We start from the raw sequence: 17470 nt of genomic DNA, 5'->3' as shown, positions 1-17470 counted from the left end.
AAACGGAAAATCAATCTCGAATATGCAACTGAGGGAGAAATATTGCTTAAGAATACACAACACGACTGTTCATCTGAATTGTTTAATTTAAACTACTAAACTTTTTATGAAGATGTCACAAACGACATGGAGTTAATAATGACATCATATTACGGGAAATCAGTCAACTATTGATTGTACTTAAGTTTTAATTCAGTTATAAAGATATGACACGAAGAAACAGTAGATTCAGCACAGTTAATTAATACACCGTCTCTAATTCACAACATAATGGGAGCGCCAAAAAAAATATTTCAAACTGTCGTTCTTCGTTATCTTAGCAGGCCATTTTTCAATGACACTTTCAGTGGATATAACTTTGTTAAATGGCGATTTATAAGTCCAGTATCAATCATTACAGTTGCTACCCTTTTATATTTGCCTCTTCCATATATCAGTTCTTTGATAGTGCCAAGTTTCCATAAAAGTCTGTTTCCTCCATTGTGGACAAGAACGACATCTCCAACTTTAATATCTTGTACAGTTCTTCCGGCCGCACGATGAGACTCACGAAGAGACGTCGAATCCTCATTTCTCCATATGTTCCAGAAGTGATTAAGAACATCCCTTTGTCGAGCTACTCTTTTGCATACATCAATACTTTTCATGTTGAATGGCTGTAAAGATTCGTCCGGCGGCTTGAAGTAAGGCAATACATCCAGACTCCGTCCGTATAGAAGATGGGAAGATATGAGTGGCTGTGGGTCCTCAAGATCTGTGAACGTATACGTAATGGGTTTATTGTTCAACATGCATTCCATTTCTGTTAGCAAAGTATTGAGTTCCGATGATGTGACTTGGGCTTTTCCTAATACCTTTTTGATTGTAGATTTTGTTCCAATAATACGTCTCCACCATCCACCATACCAGGAAGCTGTATCAGGAATGAATTTCCAAACTATATATAAAGATGACAACTTATTCTGAACTCGATTGGAGCGAAAAATATTGTCTATATCTAATGCTGCTGCCTTGAAAGTAGATATATTATCTGAAATTACGACTTTTGGCCATGATCTGCGACCAAATGCAATAAGTCTCCAAAATGCTCTGATTAATATCTCCCCTGTAATATCCTACACTAACTCAATATAAACGTCTCTAGTAACGGCACATGTAAACAAGTAGATGTATACTTTTCCTGGAGACTTGTTAACTTCCTTCACAATCAGAGGCCCTGAAAAATCAATTCCTGTCATAGTAAATGGAGGTTCTTCTCGAACTCCGTCCTTTGATAACAGTGGAGGATCCGCCGCGGGAAAAAGCCTTTACAATTATCCTTTTGCTTTTCACATATTTTCTCAACATTTCTTTCTCAGACTGGCAAATATGTTGAATCCAAAATGTTTGCTGTATTTTGAAAATTGTAGAATTCACTCCAGCATGTAGAACTCTTTCATGAGAATCAAAGACTATCAACTTGTCATTAAATGTTTCTTTGTTAGAAGGACGGGGATTTGTTTCAGGGCTGAGCAATGAATTATGTATACATGTACGTCCTGTACATCGGAGAAGTCCTTCGTTGTATATATACATTCATAATTTTCTTGTGATAGCAGTTCTCTTTCACTTTTTGTCCGAGAGATCGGTGATTTGCTCCTTGAATACATCCCGTTGTGTTTCATTCAAAGTTTTTGCATTAGTGTTATAAAGCTCTTCTGCTCTAAGTCGGCCTGTTTTTCTCTGTGTCTGTGACATTTTCTATTAAGTGGTCTTATACATGGGAAAAAAACTCCAGATTATTATTTTAGAAACACTATAAACTTTTGTGGCTATGATGGTATATTTTTGTGTAATTGTCTTTTAACACACCTTATTCTAGTATGTGTAGCTTCTTGTATTTTGTGGATAGGTTCCTGTCTGAGCGACTCTTCATAAGACTGTAAAGCTCCCTGCAAGTCTCCCACAACCTGCTGACAGATTCCTAGTACCTGCCAGGATAGGTCTCTGAAATGTAAGGGAACGTATGTCCCATCATCATCATAAAGCAGCAGTGTCTGTAGGTCTGTCAGTGACTGTAAATACTGAGATCTATTACTTAGTCTGTAGTGAGATAGCACTGACAACATCTCTACTGTAAGAAACGGTGATAAATGTAATATTAACATCCCATTTTGTTCTAAACTTAATTCTTTAATACATGGAATACTGTTGAATAAATGCACGTTGTCAACCCAATATTTCATCATCTTCCTAGACAAAGGGAGATTACGTACAGCCTGATTGTACCTGTGCCTGTCGGAAGTATCATAATACATTATACAGGCCTGTGATAGTCTTTGTTTAGTGAGATAAATGATATGCAGTGTTTTATCATATCTCCCTGTTCTGTAATAATACAATGCAAGATAAAGTAAATGAGATACAGAACCTCGCTTTGATGCCAGTTGCAACAAGTTACAAATCATTCTGTCTAACAAGTAGACTTCTTTATGTGTATAACATGAAGTACTGTTAGCCAGTGTAAATGCAAAATGAACGAGAGTCTCAGCTTCACAATACTGTAATGTTAATAACTGGTATGGTGAGAGTGATAATTGTGAAAGTGTATCAACTGATTTCAGGTGGAGATAACAATCTGATAGCTGCATAGTTGAAAAAGTAAGGCGAAATATTTCTGTCATGCTACACTTATCTATGTCTTTAACAGATGTAAAATCTCCTTCAGCGGTGGACAATACAAAGGATGGCCTACAAAGGGCTGGTTCTAGGATCAACCTGAGAGTCGGACTAAGCAGTAGACAGGACACACCCATTCTGTGATACTGATAAAGTTGCTGTAAAAGTGATTCACGTGCATCACCGACTACTTTGTTTATAAACATGTTGTTCTGCGGAATAAAAAAATTGGGCAAAACTCCACGATAAACGCAATGAATGAGATATTTAAAACATTTCCAGAAGCAATCCAGTAAATTGTTTGGACACCATCTTACATGTACCAATTGAATTATCCAAAACATCGTGGTCTTCATGTAATAAGAACACAGTATTGGTTCCTTCCTGTAATTGATAACTTCCTTAAGAAATATCTTTAAAAGACCGTAACATAGAAATTGTGTATGATTCATGATACACACTAGTTGTTGTTCGGCTTGAGAAAACGACAATCTCCATTCTAATTCGTTAGACGTCGATATTATTTTACTTCCAACAGGCACACAGTGACACCCGTTTCGTAGAATATTTTTCAACACAGGTACAGGCGGCCAGTTATGTCTCCAGCATCTTTCAACCCAAACTCCCAAACGTTTAGGCCAATACATAGTTGCAAAACAAGCGGTATGGTCGTATTCAATTGTTCTTTCAAAATAATTATAACAAGGGCCATGATTTGTGCAATTCGCCTGTTGGAAATATTTGTATCTGGCAAGGTTATTTAAGCACATTTCCCTCCACAGAGAACTAGATATATATAATCCGCATTTGAAGGGGAAAAGACATGTTGATAACATGCTACTGTCTTTAGAGGATGTCATATGCCGTAGTATGACAAATCCAGGTGGGGTGTCAGAGTCTTCAATTAGTATAATATGATGTTTTGATACATTGTAAACCCTATACTGAGAGATGTCAGTTATAAGTTTATATTTACAAGACCAGCTCATTCTATCCCTGTCAGATGATGTAAGCCTAAATCCCTCTCTATAACTACCACTATCCATCTGCACAATCCCTATATGCATTGTAAAAAGTTTCTGTATCAAATCCTCCATGTCCTTCACGTCCCTTCTGATGGCCACTTGTGTCGGTGTCCCTATCTTACGACTCAGACCAACATACAGGACCTCTGAGAGACGGGGAATATGGTCCATTCTGTATATAATGATTGATTAAGAAACTGTATTTAAACTTTACTTAGAAAAAAATGCATAAGTAATGTGGAATTGTAGTAAGTATGCTAGAAAGTAAATCTAAAACATATTATAAAGTTTTTATAATATTATATACTATTTGTAGTTTAGTTATAGGATAATATAATAAAGTTAGTATCATTTAGAATGTGTGTTTGTTGATACATGTATGTCATATGTGTTGTATGTTATACCAGAAACATAAATACAATGTATGTCTCTGATTAGACTGATTAGTATATACACATTAATACACATTTAGGCCCTGATTAGTCAAACGTTTCATTCGTTTCAACTGTATTTATATAGACTGATTTTATGTACACATTAGATAATACTAAGTAGTTGTCTGTAAAGTACTGAATTACCTGATTAACGTCTTTCTGCAAATGGCGGTCTTTATCGCAATAAATTGAAAGGAAATACCCGGTAAATCTTCTTTCGTTTTCTGATTAGCCTTTATAGAACAGGTGTTATCCATGTCAGATTTGAGGTATTCCTTTATGACTTAGATATGGGTCAAGGAAAGGAGAATGACACCCCCCCCCCCCCCCCAAAAAAAAAGCTGGTCTACACATTACGATGAAGATTCATCTACCAATTTATAATTGAAATTTGCAAACTCGGCGCGGTTCCAGGAACTTGCATTACTTTTCACTTTTTAAAAACAATATGATATTACAACTTACGAGGGTTGTTCCAAAAACGCATACTTTTTTATTATTTCATAAACTACCTGACCAAAGTTATTTATTTTTTGCACAATGTAAAGAAATTATATTTTCATCTTTTTGACAGAATATTAAAAGGTTATAATGTCAATAGATGCATTTAGAAAATTGATGTAGAATAAAGTGTGTAAAATATAGGTGGTTGTACCATAGTAAGTACATGTTTCACACCTCGGACAAAGGGTTTTTCCTGCTACCAAATCACTTGGTACAGTCCAAGCCCAAGCTTCATGGTTGGGTGACTATGCCATTGTGTGCATAATTATTAAACTTATCATTATCAATGATAGTTTACAATCATGGACACAGGGCAAGGTCACTGAACAATCAATTAATGTTAGACCTGATGTGCTAAACAGTCTTTTACATCTACATTATTCGTAAGGGAAAAAATCTTTTTTTTTTCTTTCCTTGTCTTTCCTTCTGAATTAATCAACTTTAGCCAAAATTAAAACATTAAAAATTAAAAAGATAATATAAAAATCAAAAAACAGAAATTCAAAAAAAGGTTTGGAAATCATTATTGTTTGAATATTTAGGATTTGCCATTTACACTTATACGCCGACCAGAATTATATTTCATCGAAAAGTGCAAAAAAAAAGTTTACTCACCGTCTTGTCTTCGATTCTAATTAACAGTGAAGAGGACACAGCAGGAAGTCAAAATATGATTTTCTTTTAACAAAGTTCAAATACACAGGGACAGTCCTATATTGCTCAAATAGTGTGTAGACTTTCCCTGTTATTGTTGTAAGTTGAGGCAATGCACAGATGCACAGATTTTCCTTTTTTCTGTGCTTTTCAAGAGCAATTTATCCTCTAAAATCAAACCTTTACTAATGTCCACAAGACTCCTAATCTGTACATAACTCACACCTTTATAATATCTGTCCATCGAATAGGGACAAAAGAGCATTCAAAGAACTAATCCACATTTTTTAAATCAAACAATCATCAGACTAGATATACCAAATTAAAGAGGGAACAAAATGATAAAGTTTAAAAAGCATTAGGTAATCATTATCAATCGAAAACTTGCATTTAAGAGTTTGACTTTTAACCAATGAAAAACAAGTGCAGAAATCACTTGCTTTTTTTCAATATCTTTTTATTTATAACCAACCTTGGTATATAAAATTAAAAACGCGTACTTAAATAATTGAGATTTTTATGGCATCTATTCTAAATGTACAAATTCTTTAACATTGTAACACATTTTCAATTACTGTAAAAAAGAAAAAAAGAAGGCCCTTTGCCACTATTCACGAGGAGAGTTGATAACAGGTAACAGGTAAAAAAAAAAATAAATGAAGTTCACATAAGGTTTGAATTATTTAATTTTGACGTTCTAAATATATGAAAAAATCAAATCATATCAACATGTCTCATTGAAAACAAGCACTTTTTTCCAATAACACAAGTCAGTCGAAATCGTAAGTAGACTTAGATATGATCTTTTTTTTTAAATGTGGTACAAGTGTTAATTATTACTTATGCCTTAATTGTTAATTCATGTTATTTTGCATTTGTTATCACACGATTACTTAACCCCAAAACGTGGCGTACAAGATGGAGGCTACGTTTAGTTTCAGAAAAGAAAGGGGTATTTTGCCTTTGAATTTTATCTCAATGACAAGACAAAAAAGTTATTCGTATTACGGAAGCCCAGGAGTACGGAAGCCCTGGAGGGATACTGACTTACTTGTTATGACTGATTTGTTATAGCTTATTTGTTGTGACTTATTTGTTATGACTTTTTTGTTGCTAGTTATAACTAAGTGTAACGTAGCTATGAAGGTCGTGCAGCTTGACTTACGTTTAGTATTAAAATAATATGTTTAGCCCTAGTTTAACTGTGACTTTTGATTGATTAATTGTAGTTTAACGTCCAGTACAGTTGTGATTACTTATCAGAATTCTTTTCTGTTTTATCTTGAACGGAAGCCCTGGAGGGACACTGACTTACTTGTTATGATTTATTTGTTATAGTTTATTTGTTGTGACTTATTTGTTATGACTTTTTATTTCAGGTTATGACTAAGTGTAACGTAGCTATGGAGAACGTGTATCTTGACTTACATTTCGTTGAAAATGATTTGTTAAGTTCTAGTTTAACTATGGTTTTTTGATTTATTAATTGTAGTTTAATATATAGTACAATTGTGATTACTTAATTCTTATTTGTTATTTCTTGTCACTAAGTTGTTACAACTTAATTGTTATTTGTTCATTCTTATTTGTTATTTCTTGTTACTTAATAGTTTTTTCTTAATTCCTTTTTTGCAACTTCCAGTGTGCATAATGATTGAACACATGAACATAACTACTTTTTTGTCTTGTCATTGAGATAATATTCAAAGGCAAAATACACCTTTCTTTTCTGAAACTACACATAGCCTCCATCTTGTACGCCACGTTTTGGGTTAAATAAACTTGAGATAACAAATATAAAATAACAAGAATTTACAATTAAGTCATAAGAACTAAGTCAAAACACCTAAGAAGTAAGTCAATGTCCCTCCAGGGCTTCCGTAATCTTGTAACCTAATTGTTATAACTTAATTGTAATTCGTTCACTCTTATTTGCTATTTCTTGTAACTTAACATTTTTTACTTAATTCTTATTTGTAACTTCCGGTGTCCATAATGATTGAACACATGAACATAACTAGTATTATATATTGACATTAGTAATAAATTAAAAGGCAAAATATTCCTTTCTTCTTTTCTGAAACTATATGTGCCTACATCTTGTACACCACCTTTAAATTTATTACTAATGTGAATATAAAATACTATATATGTTCATGTGTTCAATCATTATGGACACTGAAAGTTACAAATAAGAATTAATTAATAAGTATTAAGTTACAAGAAATAAAAAAAGAATGAACAAATAACAATTAAGTTATAACGATTAAATTACAAGACATCACGGAAAACAATTAAGTACTGGACGTTAAACTACAATTAATCAATCAAAAACCACAGTTAAACTAGGGATAAACATATCGTTTTACTAATAAACCTAAGCCAAGCTACATATTCTCCATAGCTACGTTACACTTGGTAATAACCAGCAACAAGAAGTCAAAACAAATAAGTCACAACAAAAGTCATTTAACAAGTAAGTTATTTATAACAAGTAAGTCAGTGTCCCTCCAGGGCTTCCTAAGTTATGTTCATGTGTTCAATCATTATGCACACTGGAAGTTGCAAAAAAGAACTAAGAAAAAAACTATTAAGTAACAAGAAATAACAAATAAGAATGAACAAATAACAATTAAGTTATAACAACTTAGTGACAAGATATAACAGGTAAGAATTCAGTAATCACAAGTGTAATGGATATTAAACTACAATTAATGAATAAAAAACATAGTTATATTCGGACTAAACATATCATTTTCAAAGAAACATAAGTCACGATAAACGTTCTCCATAGCTATGTTACACTTAGTCATAACCAGAAAAAAATGTCATAATAAATAAGTCACAACAAATAAGCTATAACAAATAAATCATAACAAGTAAGTTAGAGTCCCTCCAGAGATTTTTGACTGATTTTGAATAGCAAGTACATAAATTAATTATTTTTGATATGCTACTTTTTGTCATTTTCTACATAAATCAATATATTTTTTTACACACCTTTTGATTTTATCACAAAATCTTACAAAATTTTCACATTTATCACATTGTTAAAGCTAAATATTCTAGATACATGTATATTGCTGACTTTGTTTGAGAAACTTCCGTTATGTATTTTTATCATTCAAAGTTTATGAAAAATTACCATTGGATTCCTTTAAATTTTCAAATATAAAATACATCAATCCTGCAGCCTGAGAAAGCCATAATTATTATACATTATATTCTTTGTCATAAAATTTGTGCTAATAAAGGCGTTTTGAAACATAAAAGGATATAAAATTGTGTAAATTAACAGGTTATTTCCCTTGCAGTGACATAGGTATATAAATAAAAGAATTTTAGATTTTACAAATTCTCAACTGAATATAGCTCTCTTGAGAATAACAAATATAGAGATTTTTCAGTTAAAAAAAAGGGTCGTACATTTTGACCTGAAGTAGTGTAGATAGTAAATTGTTCACATCATGGTCCCTGGGGGCCACAATAGGGAATCAAAGTTTTCATTGAAATATATAGGGAAAATCTTTAAAAATCCTTTTCTTAAGAATTACTAGACAAGAAAAGCTGACGAATCCTGAGGTAGTGAAAATTGCTCAGATCATGATGGTCCTTAGGATTATAATAAATTTTACATTGAAATGTATAGGAAAAATGGAAACTCTTGAAAAAAAAACTTTTTCTTAAGAACCACTGGACCAGAAAAGCTGAAACTTATTCGAAAACATCCTAAAGTAGTGTAGACTATCAATTGTTCAAATCATGTCTCCTGGGGGAATATTGGGGCCACAATAGGGGATCAAAGTATTACATTGTAATATGTTAAGAAAATATTCTTCTCAAGAACTACTGGACTAAGAAAACCGAAACTTAGGTGAAAGCTTTCTCATGTAGTGTAGATCGTAAATTGTTCATATGGTCACCGGGGTAGGGTGGAGCAACAATAGGGAATCAAAGTTTTACTTAGGATTATATAGGGGGAAATCTGACAAATCTTTTTCTCAAGAACAGCAAAGCCATGATGAATCATATTAATGTGGAAGCATCCTTAGGTGGTGTAGATTCAAGTTTGTTGAAATCTTGAACTCCAGAGTAAGGCTGAGGCCACAATAGACGATCATAGTTTAACATAGGAACTTACAGGAACGGATTTCAAAAACCTCTTCTTAAGACCAGCAAAGCCATGATTAGTAATGATTTTATAGAAACATCATCTAGTTGTATAGGTTCAGTTTTTTAGGCATGTCCCCTGTGTACAGAATGGGGCCACAAAAGGCGATCAAAATTTTAACATAGGAGTACATGTATTTAGGGAAAAATCTGAAGACGAAACAGAAGTGCCAAAGTGGCTCAGATGAAGGTTTTGGCCCATAGGCCTCTTCTTCAATGATGAATTGTGTAAGATTGATTTCCCCTTTATCAGATTTACCTCATAATTATCTGTCGTCATTTATACATGTGTAATAAATAGCATGACATTTCAAACTTGGTGTTTGTGTGACTCTTGGGATACTACTTACTAGGTCTTGTGTAATGAGACATTGCCAGGTATGCGCAAAAACTCAGCATCAGTTAACTTGGAAAATTTATTTTACACTGTTGAATATAATATAAGTATTCCATCCCTAATAGCCTCAGATTAAATAAAATTGAATATATAACAGACATTTAGATATAATTTCCATTTACTACTATCGATAATTCCTACATATAATTTATAATCCTGACCTGTCCTTGAAAAATTATCTACTTGTGTTTTTAATCAATAAAAATCAATTTTAAAACAAATCTTTCGGTAAAAAAAAGTTGTTTTAATCGTTATTCTATTCCTAATTAATTAATCTTCTTTCCACCAAAGCATTTTTTGATATTCTTAGTATCTGAATTTCAAAAAAAAAAAAAAAAAAAACCAAACTTGTTCTATAGACCCAAATGCAATTTTTGTTTATTATTTGCTGCCTAGGTAATTACATTTTTGAAAAATTCTCAAAGTAAATATTTTTCTAATCTAAAAATACTTTAAATTAATATCTGAGCTTTATATGTATAAACGTGTCAGATATTAAAAGATATAAAGTAAGGCCCTATTAGGGGTGGAATACCTTAAATAAATTATAACGGGAAATGCATAGAAACGTTTGCGATCGTGCAAAACAGTAAGACGAAAGCAAGTGTGTGGACCCATATCGGTGCATAATTGTAATTAAATCAACAGGATTTTTTTTCGCAGCTATGTTAAGCTTCCCAAAGCTTTAAAATGCACTCAGAACAATATTTCATTATGAGGTCGGTTTTGATTATAATTTATAAATATTGTACTTAAATACCTCCAATTTATATAGAGGGTTCCCTCGGCATATTTGTTATGATATCACATGGCTTTATTGATCACGTGACGGTCATTTATGATTTTTTGAAGTGTTTCACATAAATCTCTTCGGCACAGCCGATCGATTAACAGAATAATTATTGATATTTTGTTACTTAAATAAACTCATCTTCTCCCTGTGTACCCGAAATGCGCTTGGGAAAAAACATAGTATTACTTGTGTATTACAAAATATTTCGCGAGAAATTTGAGGGTATTTTCTACACAATATCGTAATCTGTATTAAAAGAAAGCCATCACACATTTTCCCCAAGCAAGATTCATTTTAGAGAACAACCTCTTCTGACAAATTTCCACAAAACATCTCAGATTAATCCTCATTAATCACCTGCGCCAGACTCTTTTATACACACAAAATAAATTCTACCTCCAACCACGGGTATCAACAGACTACATTTCAAAAGGATATTTTTCGTAAGCATTTTGAACATGCTGAATTTCAATCAAGGATATGTACGCGATGTATTTTTAAAATATTCGGACATATAAGATTTAAAAAAAAACTTTCACGACCCGTGAAATAGCTATCTAGACTTTTTACATGCAGTTTGAAATAGAGTGTAAAGTTCATGACACTCTCCCCGTCATAACACCTCAAGTTGGCAGTGACTTGACGTCATTTTCCATTATGCCGTCATATTTTGGTAGTTCAGAGAAGTGAAGGCACAGAGTGCACTTTGATATTCTAGGGGAAGCTTTACCTATCCCTGTTGGGAGGGGGTGTATTTATAAATATGTTACTACGTACATTCTGCATACAATTTGAAGTTAATAAGAAGAAAGAATCACTTTAATTTTTATTGAAAATATTGCAAGACATGTAGCAATACAATTATGAATTTCTCAGTACATGCGATATGAAATTTCAAGCCGATACCCAGTCCTACATGAAACAATCACCACAACATTTTATGTATTTTGACAACCTATATCATAACAATAACCTTAAAAAAGAAGGTATAAAGAAAAACTGAAAGACAAAAAACAATGCTGAATCATATAAAAAGATTATTTAAAATCTTCATTTTCAATCCATCTTTTAATCTTTAATATCCATTGCACGTCCTACAAGCTACAAGAAATTTTTTACCTTTTTAGTGGACTTATAATTTAAAAAAAAACACTTCAGATTATTAATTTAGAAACATGGCTATGACGGTGTATTTCTGTGTAATTGTCTTTTAACACATCTTATTCTAGTATATGTAGCTTCTTGTATTTTGTGGATGGGTTCCTGTCTGAGCGACTCTTCATAAGACTGGGACGCTCCGTGTAAGTCTCCCACAACATGCTGACAGATACCAAGTACCTGCCAGGATAGGTCTCTGAAACGTAAGGGAACGTATGTCCGATCGTCATAGAGCAGCAGTGTCTGTAGATCTGTCAGTGACTGTGAACACTGAGATCTATTACCTAGTCTATAGTGAGATAACACTGACAACATCTCTACTGTAAGAAACGGTGATAAATGTAATATTAACATCCCATTTTGTTCTAAGCTTAACTCTTCAATACATGGGATAAAGTTGAGTAAATGCACGTTGTCAGCCCAATATTTCATCATCTTTCTAGACAAAGGGAGATTACGTACAGCCTGATTGTACCTGTGCCTGTCGGGAGTATCGTAATACATTATACAGACCTGTGATAGTCTTTGTTTAGTGAGATAAATGATATGTAGTGTTTTATCATATTTCCCTGTTCTGTAAAAATACAATGCAAGATAAAGTAAGTGAGACACAGAACCTAGCTTTGCTGCCAGTTGCAACAAGTTACAAATCATTCTATTCAAAAGGTAGGCTTCTTTATGTGTATAACATGAAGCACTGTTAGCCAGTGTGAATGCAAAATGAACGAGAGTCTCAGCCTCACAATACTGTAATGTTAATATCTGGTATGGTGAGAGTGATAACCTAGAAAGTGTATCAACTGATTTCAGGTGGAGATAACAATCTGATAGCCCTATATTATAAAATACAAGGCGAAATATTTCTGACAGGCAACACTTATCTATGTCTTTAACAGATATAAAGTCTCCCTCAGCAGAGGATAGTACAAAAAAAAGGGCTAATGAGGGCAGGTTCTAGGATTGATCTGAGAGTCGGACTCAGCAGTAGACAGGATACACCCATTCTGTAATACTGATAAAGCTGTTGAAAAAGAGAATCACGTGCTTCACCGACTACTTTGTTTATGAACATGTTGTTCTGTGAAATAAAAAAATTGGGGAAAACTCCAAAATAAACGCAATGAATGAGATATTTAAAACATTTCCAGAAGCAATCCAGTAAACTGTTTGGGTACCATCCTAAATGTCCAAGTTGAATTATCCAGAATATTGTGGTTTTCATGTAATACGAACAAAGTAATGGTTCCTTCCTGTAATTGATAACTTCCTTAAGAAATATTTTTAAAAGACCGTAACATAGAAATTGTGTATGATTCATGATAAACACAAGCTGTTGTTCGGCTTGAGAAAACGACAATCTCCATTCTAATTCGCTAGACGTCGATATTATTTTACTTCCAACAGGCATACAGTGATATCCATTTCGTAGAATATTTTTCAACACAGGCACAGGCGGCCAGGTATGTCTCCGGCATCTGTCAACCCAAACTCTTAAAAGTTTAGGCCAATAAATAGTGGCAAAACAAAAAGCATTATCACATTCAATCGTTCTTTCACACGCACTATTACAAGGACCATTGATTCTGCAATTCACCTGTTGAAAATGTTTTTCTCTAATAAAGAAATTAAAAACTGATTCCATAAAGAGTGAACTAGATAAATATATTCCGCAGTTGAAGGGAAGAAGACATAATGATAACATGGTATTCTCTTGTGTGTACGTCATATGCCGTAGTCTAATAAATCCTGGTGGGGTTTCGGAATCTTCAATAAGTATTATGTGATGTTTTGATGTATTGTAAACGCTAGACTGAGATATGTCAGTTATAAGTTTATATTTAAAAGCCCACATCATTGTATCCCTGTCAGATGATGTAAACCTAAATCCCTCTCTATAACTACCACTATCCATCTGCACCATCCCTCTGTGCATAGTAACAGGTTTCCTTATCATCTCCTCAACGTCCTTCACGTCCCTTCTGATCTCCACTTCTGTTGGTGTCCCTATCTTACGACACAGACCAACATATAGAATCTCTGATAGACGGAGAATATGCTCCATTCTGTATATAAAGATTGGTTCAGAAATTGTTTTTCAATCTTAACTTTAAAAGATAATTCATAAGTAATATGGCATTTTAGCAAGTATTCTAGAGAGTAGGTCTGATAACAAAGGTTCTGTAAAGTTTTGTTTTCATTAAATAATATTTTACAGTTCAGTGTAAGGGTTAAGTACAGATTAATGCTCTGATATAGAAATCCGTGAAAAGTCGTTTCAATTCAATTATATATAGATAGATAGATAGATAGATAGATAGATAGATAGATAGATAGATAGATAGATAGATAGATAGATAGATAGATAGATATATATATATAAAGTGCTGAATACACATGATTAAAAACTATAATTAGTATAACGAATTGGATTACCTGTTTAAGTCTTTCTGCAAATTGCCGTTTCTATCGCAAAAAAGTTGAAGTTAAATACCCAAGGAATCTTCTTCTGTTTCCTGTTTAGCCTTTATAGCACAAGTGTAATCAATGTCAGATTTGAAGTATTCGTTCATGACTTAATTATGGGTCAAGGAAAGAGGGAAAGACACACTCTCCCCAAAAATAACACATGATGATGTAGAGTCATCTCCATAATTGAAAATTTGCAAAATCGGCACGATTCCAGAAACTTGCACTACTTTTCTTTTTTTTTCAAAAATAATATATTTCAAAATATTACTGGGATCGGCTCACTTTTGTTATCGTTTATAAAGCAATTTCACCGTATTTTGAATTTTACCTCTATAATGATTTGAAAAAAGTACTTGACACATTACTAAGCCATAATATTACATGAATTCAGATTGCCTCCATCTAGACGGTAGGAAACAAACAAACATCTACCTACGATGATACTATCTCTAATTATAGAATGTGTATTGATTTTGCACACGGCTCATAATTCGTTTGAACAATTATGTACAATGTCATGTCATTCAAACTATTTTCTATCAGTAACTTTGCTGGAGATATTCCTGAACATAGCTTATGATCCAGTTAATAAAAAAAAGCGTTTACAAAATTTACTAGGTACATGCATGAATACTAAAGTTTTATTTCCTTGCAACTTTAATTAAGAACTCGATAGTAAATTTATCTTTAGAGTTATTTTTCTTTTCAAAAGATTAGCCTATTTGATCTCATGCATCTCATCCCATTTAAAAAGAAAAAAGTTCACATTACATTTTTCATGTTTTTCCAAAGAAAAATATTTTTTAAAGGCAACATAATGTGGTCATACTTTATTTATATAACAACTTTGTTCTATCATTTATCAATGGGAGAGTTTCGACAAGGCCGTTTTAAAAAGAAATCGTGGGGCCGATAAGGCCACACATACAAAATCGTACATGAGATAGGATAAATTTGAAAAAAGCCATAATTGACCGATTTCAACATTTTTTTATTCAGAAAAGGTATATATTTAATGCAAATGTTTTTTAAAGGTGCGATTTCTTTTTGTTGTGTTAAATGTGACTTTTCTTTACATGAGGATGAATTTGACTTATAAAACGTAAACATTTACAAAAAGATTTTAAAAAATCATAATTAATCGACAGTTTAAACATAAACTTTATAATCAATATGTAACATTTTCTCATGAGAAAAAAGTAAATGAAAAGATATGCAGACATAAGAAAGGTAAACGTCAAACGTTCATTTACTGGTATATGCAATATATATATTTTCATCAATGAGGTTACACAACTACAAGTTTTATAAAAATATACCTTTATATCATCAAATTGAATTTAAAAAAATGTTTTGAAATTAAAAGAAAAATAGATACGATTAAGAAATAAATACAGCTATATATACATAAATGAATTTAAAAAGTTTATTTCAGAGCATCATTTTGTAACGGAAGCCGGTAGGTGCAAGGTAGCAAAAATATTTTATCTGGCGGCCACCACATAATTATTCGGCGGCTGCTAGAAAATATATCTGGCGGCTGCCAAATAGTTTTCCTGTGGCCACATCATAAATAACTGGCGGCGGCTAGCAACTTATCTGGCGGCCGCCACATAAATAACTACAAACCACCAAATAAAATTCTTGCGGTGTAGACATGTAATCTAATAAAACATAAATTTAAAGGGAAACATAAACTTATGAAAAGAGAATTTTTGTTTAAAGTGTAGATTTAATCCTTGCTAATAAGGCATGAAACTTCCAGATTTGACTACAAACAGAAGTTGTAGATTTCGCTAAAGCAAAATCACTACAATTTTATCTGGCGGGCGCCAGATATTTCAATGGTAGGGACTAGAAACTTATCTGGCGGCTGCCAGATAATATATTTTTTTACCTAGCACCTACCGTATATTGCAATGTATTTGATAATATCAATAATATTAAGGACTAATGACCCTCTGCTCTAAATTTCACATTTTTTAAAAATTTCCCAACATTGATTTTCATCAAGAGCTATAGCATCAGCTTTAAATGGAAAACAGTATGAGGTATGAAGCGCTGCGTATTTTTTCAGAAATGATTTTTATGTCGGATCATGATATGAAGAAATTTTAACAAAGGGGATAGAAAGAGTAATGATTTAGTATCACAACATAAAATTAAAAATATGAGGTGTATATGAAAATAATATTTAGTGTCATACCTATTAAATTTATATTAGAAAACATAATAAAGCGCTGCTTCCTAAGTCAGAATATCACAATGTTGTACGTAATTGTAAGAAAAGAATGCATCTGTTAGCAAGAGTTATCTTTCTTACAAATATTTTTTTTTCATTGGAAAAAAATGTAATACTAATAAAAATTCTAAATTTGGTACTTGAAACATTAAACAATTTTTAAAATGGTCCTCAAAAGAGATAGAACTTATTCAATTTATAAGGCTTTTACTACTGAATTTAGATATTTTTGTTTCCATCATATGTCAGGTTTGATCGAATTGACTACTCCAAGGTCGCGAAAATGAAACTCTGATGATGAAAACTATGAGTAGTATTCGTATTTTTTACTTGGAAAGTTATCTCTCTTATCAGAGGGTCGGTATCCCTTAATTACAGTCATAATATTTTATCACCATACATACATGTTATTATGTGAATAGCCAAGTGATGGAAAAACCTAAAATACATTGAGTATTACCTTAATTTTTCATTCTGAAAGTTGGAGGCATTTGCATGTTGGGGCGTAATTTCTATTTACCAGAAAGTCTAAAATAACTATGCATGATAAATAATGTTAAGGAATGGACTTGCTCCAAAACTTATTTTTTGCTCAGCCAGTCGGAAAATGTAAGGAAGATCTAGCATGTGTACCATGTCTTGTTGTGTGCAGTCCTAGATGCATCATCAGTGCAAGTTTGGTCACGATAGGGCTTTTAGTTACATAAGAATGAGACCTGCTTTAAAATCTTTAACCTGCTCACTCATTTAGAAAATGTAGGTCAGATCCAGCATCTGAAGCAGGTCCGGTAGTGTGCATCCGTAGATGCATCATGAAGCAAGTCTGGTCAATACGTATTTATAGCTGCTCAACTCCAAAAACTTAAACCTGCTCTAAAAACATCTTTAGCTGAAAATACAGCATCTGAAACCTGTCTGGTGACAAGAAAACACACTAGATCGGACCACTCTGATTAATATAGGGCA

General features: G+C 32.7%; 3 protein-coding genes across 3 annotated transcripts; all 3 read right to left on the bottom strand.

Annotated features, from left to right (window-relative positions):
• Positions 1-311: 311 nt before the first annotated feature.
• On the bottom strand, positions 312-1238 carry LOC133174616 (uncharacterized). The gene is made up of 2 exons (XM_061309715.1): positions 1176-1238; positions 312-1010 (listed from the first exon to the last, which is right to left on the bottom strand). The coding sequence occupies exons 1-2, from the start codon at positions 1236-1238 to the stop codon at positions 312-314; spliced, it is 762 nt and encodes a 253-aa protein (XP_061165699.1).
• Positions 1239-1811: 573 nt separating this feature from the next.
• LOC133174614 (uncharacterized) lies at positions 1812-3859 on the bottom strand. The gene has a single exon (XM_061309714.1). The coding sequence runs from the start codon at positions 3852-3854 to the stop codon at positions 1812-1814; it is 2043 nt and encodes a 680-aa protein (XP_061165698.1). The 5' UTR covers positions 3855-3859.
• Positions 3860-12703: 8844 nt separating this feature from the next.
• Positions 12704-13855, bottom strand: LOC133174613 (uncharacterized). The gene has a single exon (XM_061309713.1). The coding sequence runs from the start codon at positions 13853-13855 to the stop codon at positions 12704-12706; it is 1152 nt and encodes a 383-aa protein (XP_061165697.1).
• Between the last annotated feature and the right edge of the window lie 3615 nt (positions 13856-17470).

This window comes from Saccostrea echinata, unplaced genomic scaffold (assembly GCF_033153115.1).
Source record: "Saccostrea echinata isolate AGI-Se365-2 ecotype Australia unplaced genomic scaffold, CSIRO_AGI_Sech_v1 ptg000058l, whole genome shotgun sequence".
In the NCBI taxonomy this organism is placed as follows: Eukaryota; Metazoa; Mollusca; class Bivalvia; order Ostreida; family Ostreidae; genus Saccostrea; species Saccostrea echinata.
The sequence above is the reverse complement of the archived record's forward strand: the minus strand, read 5'-3'. Positions and strand labels throughout refer to the sequence as shown.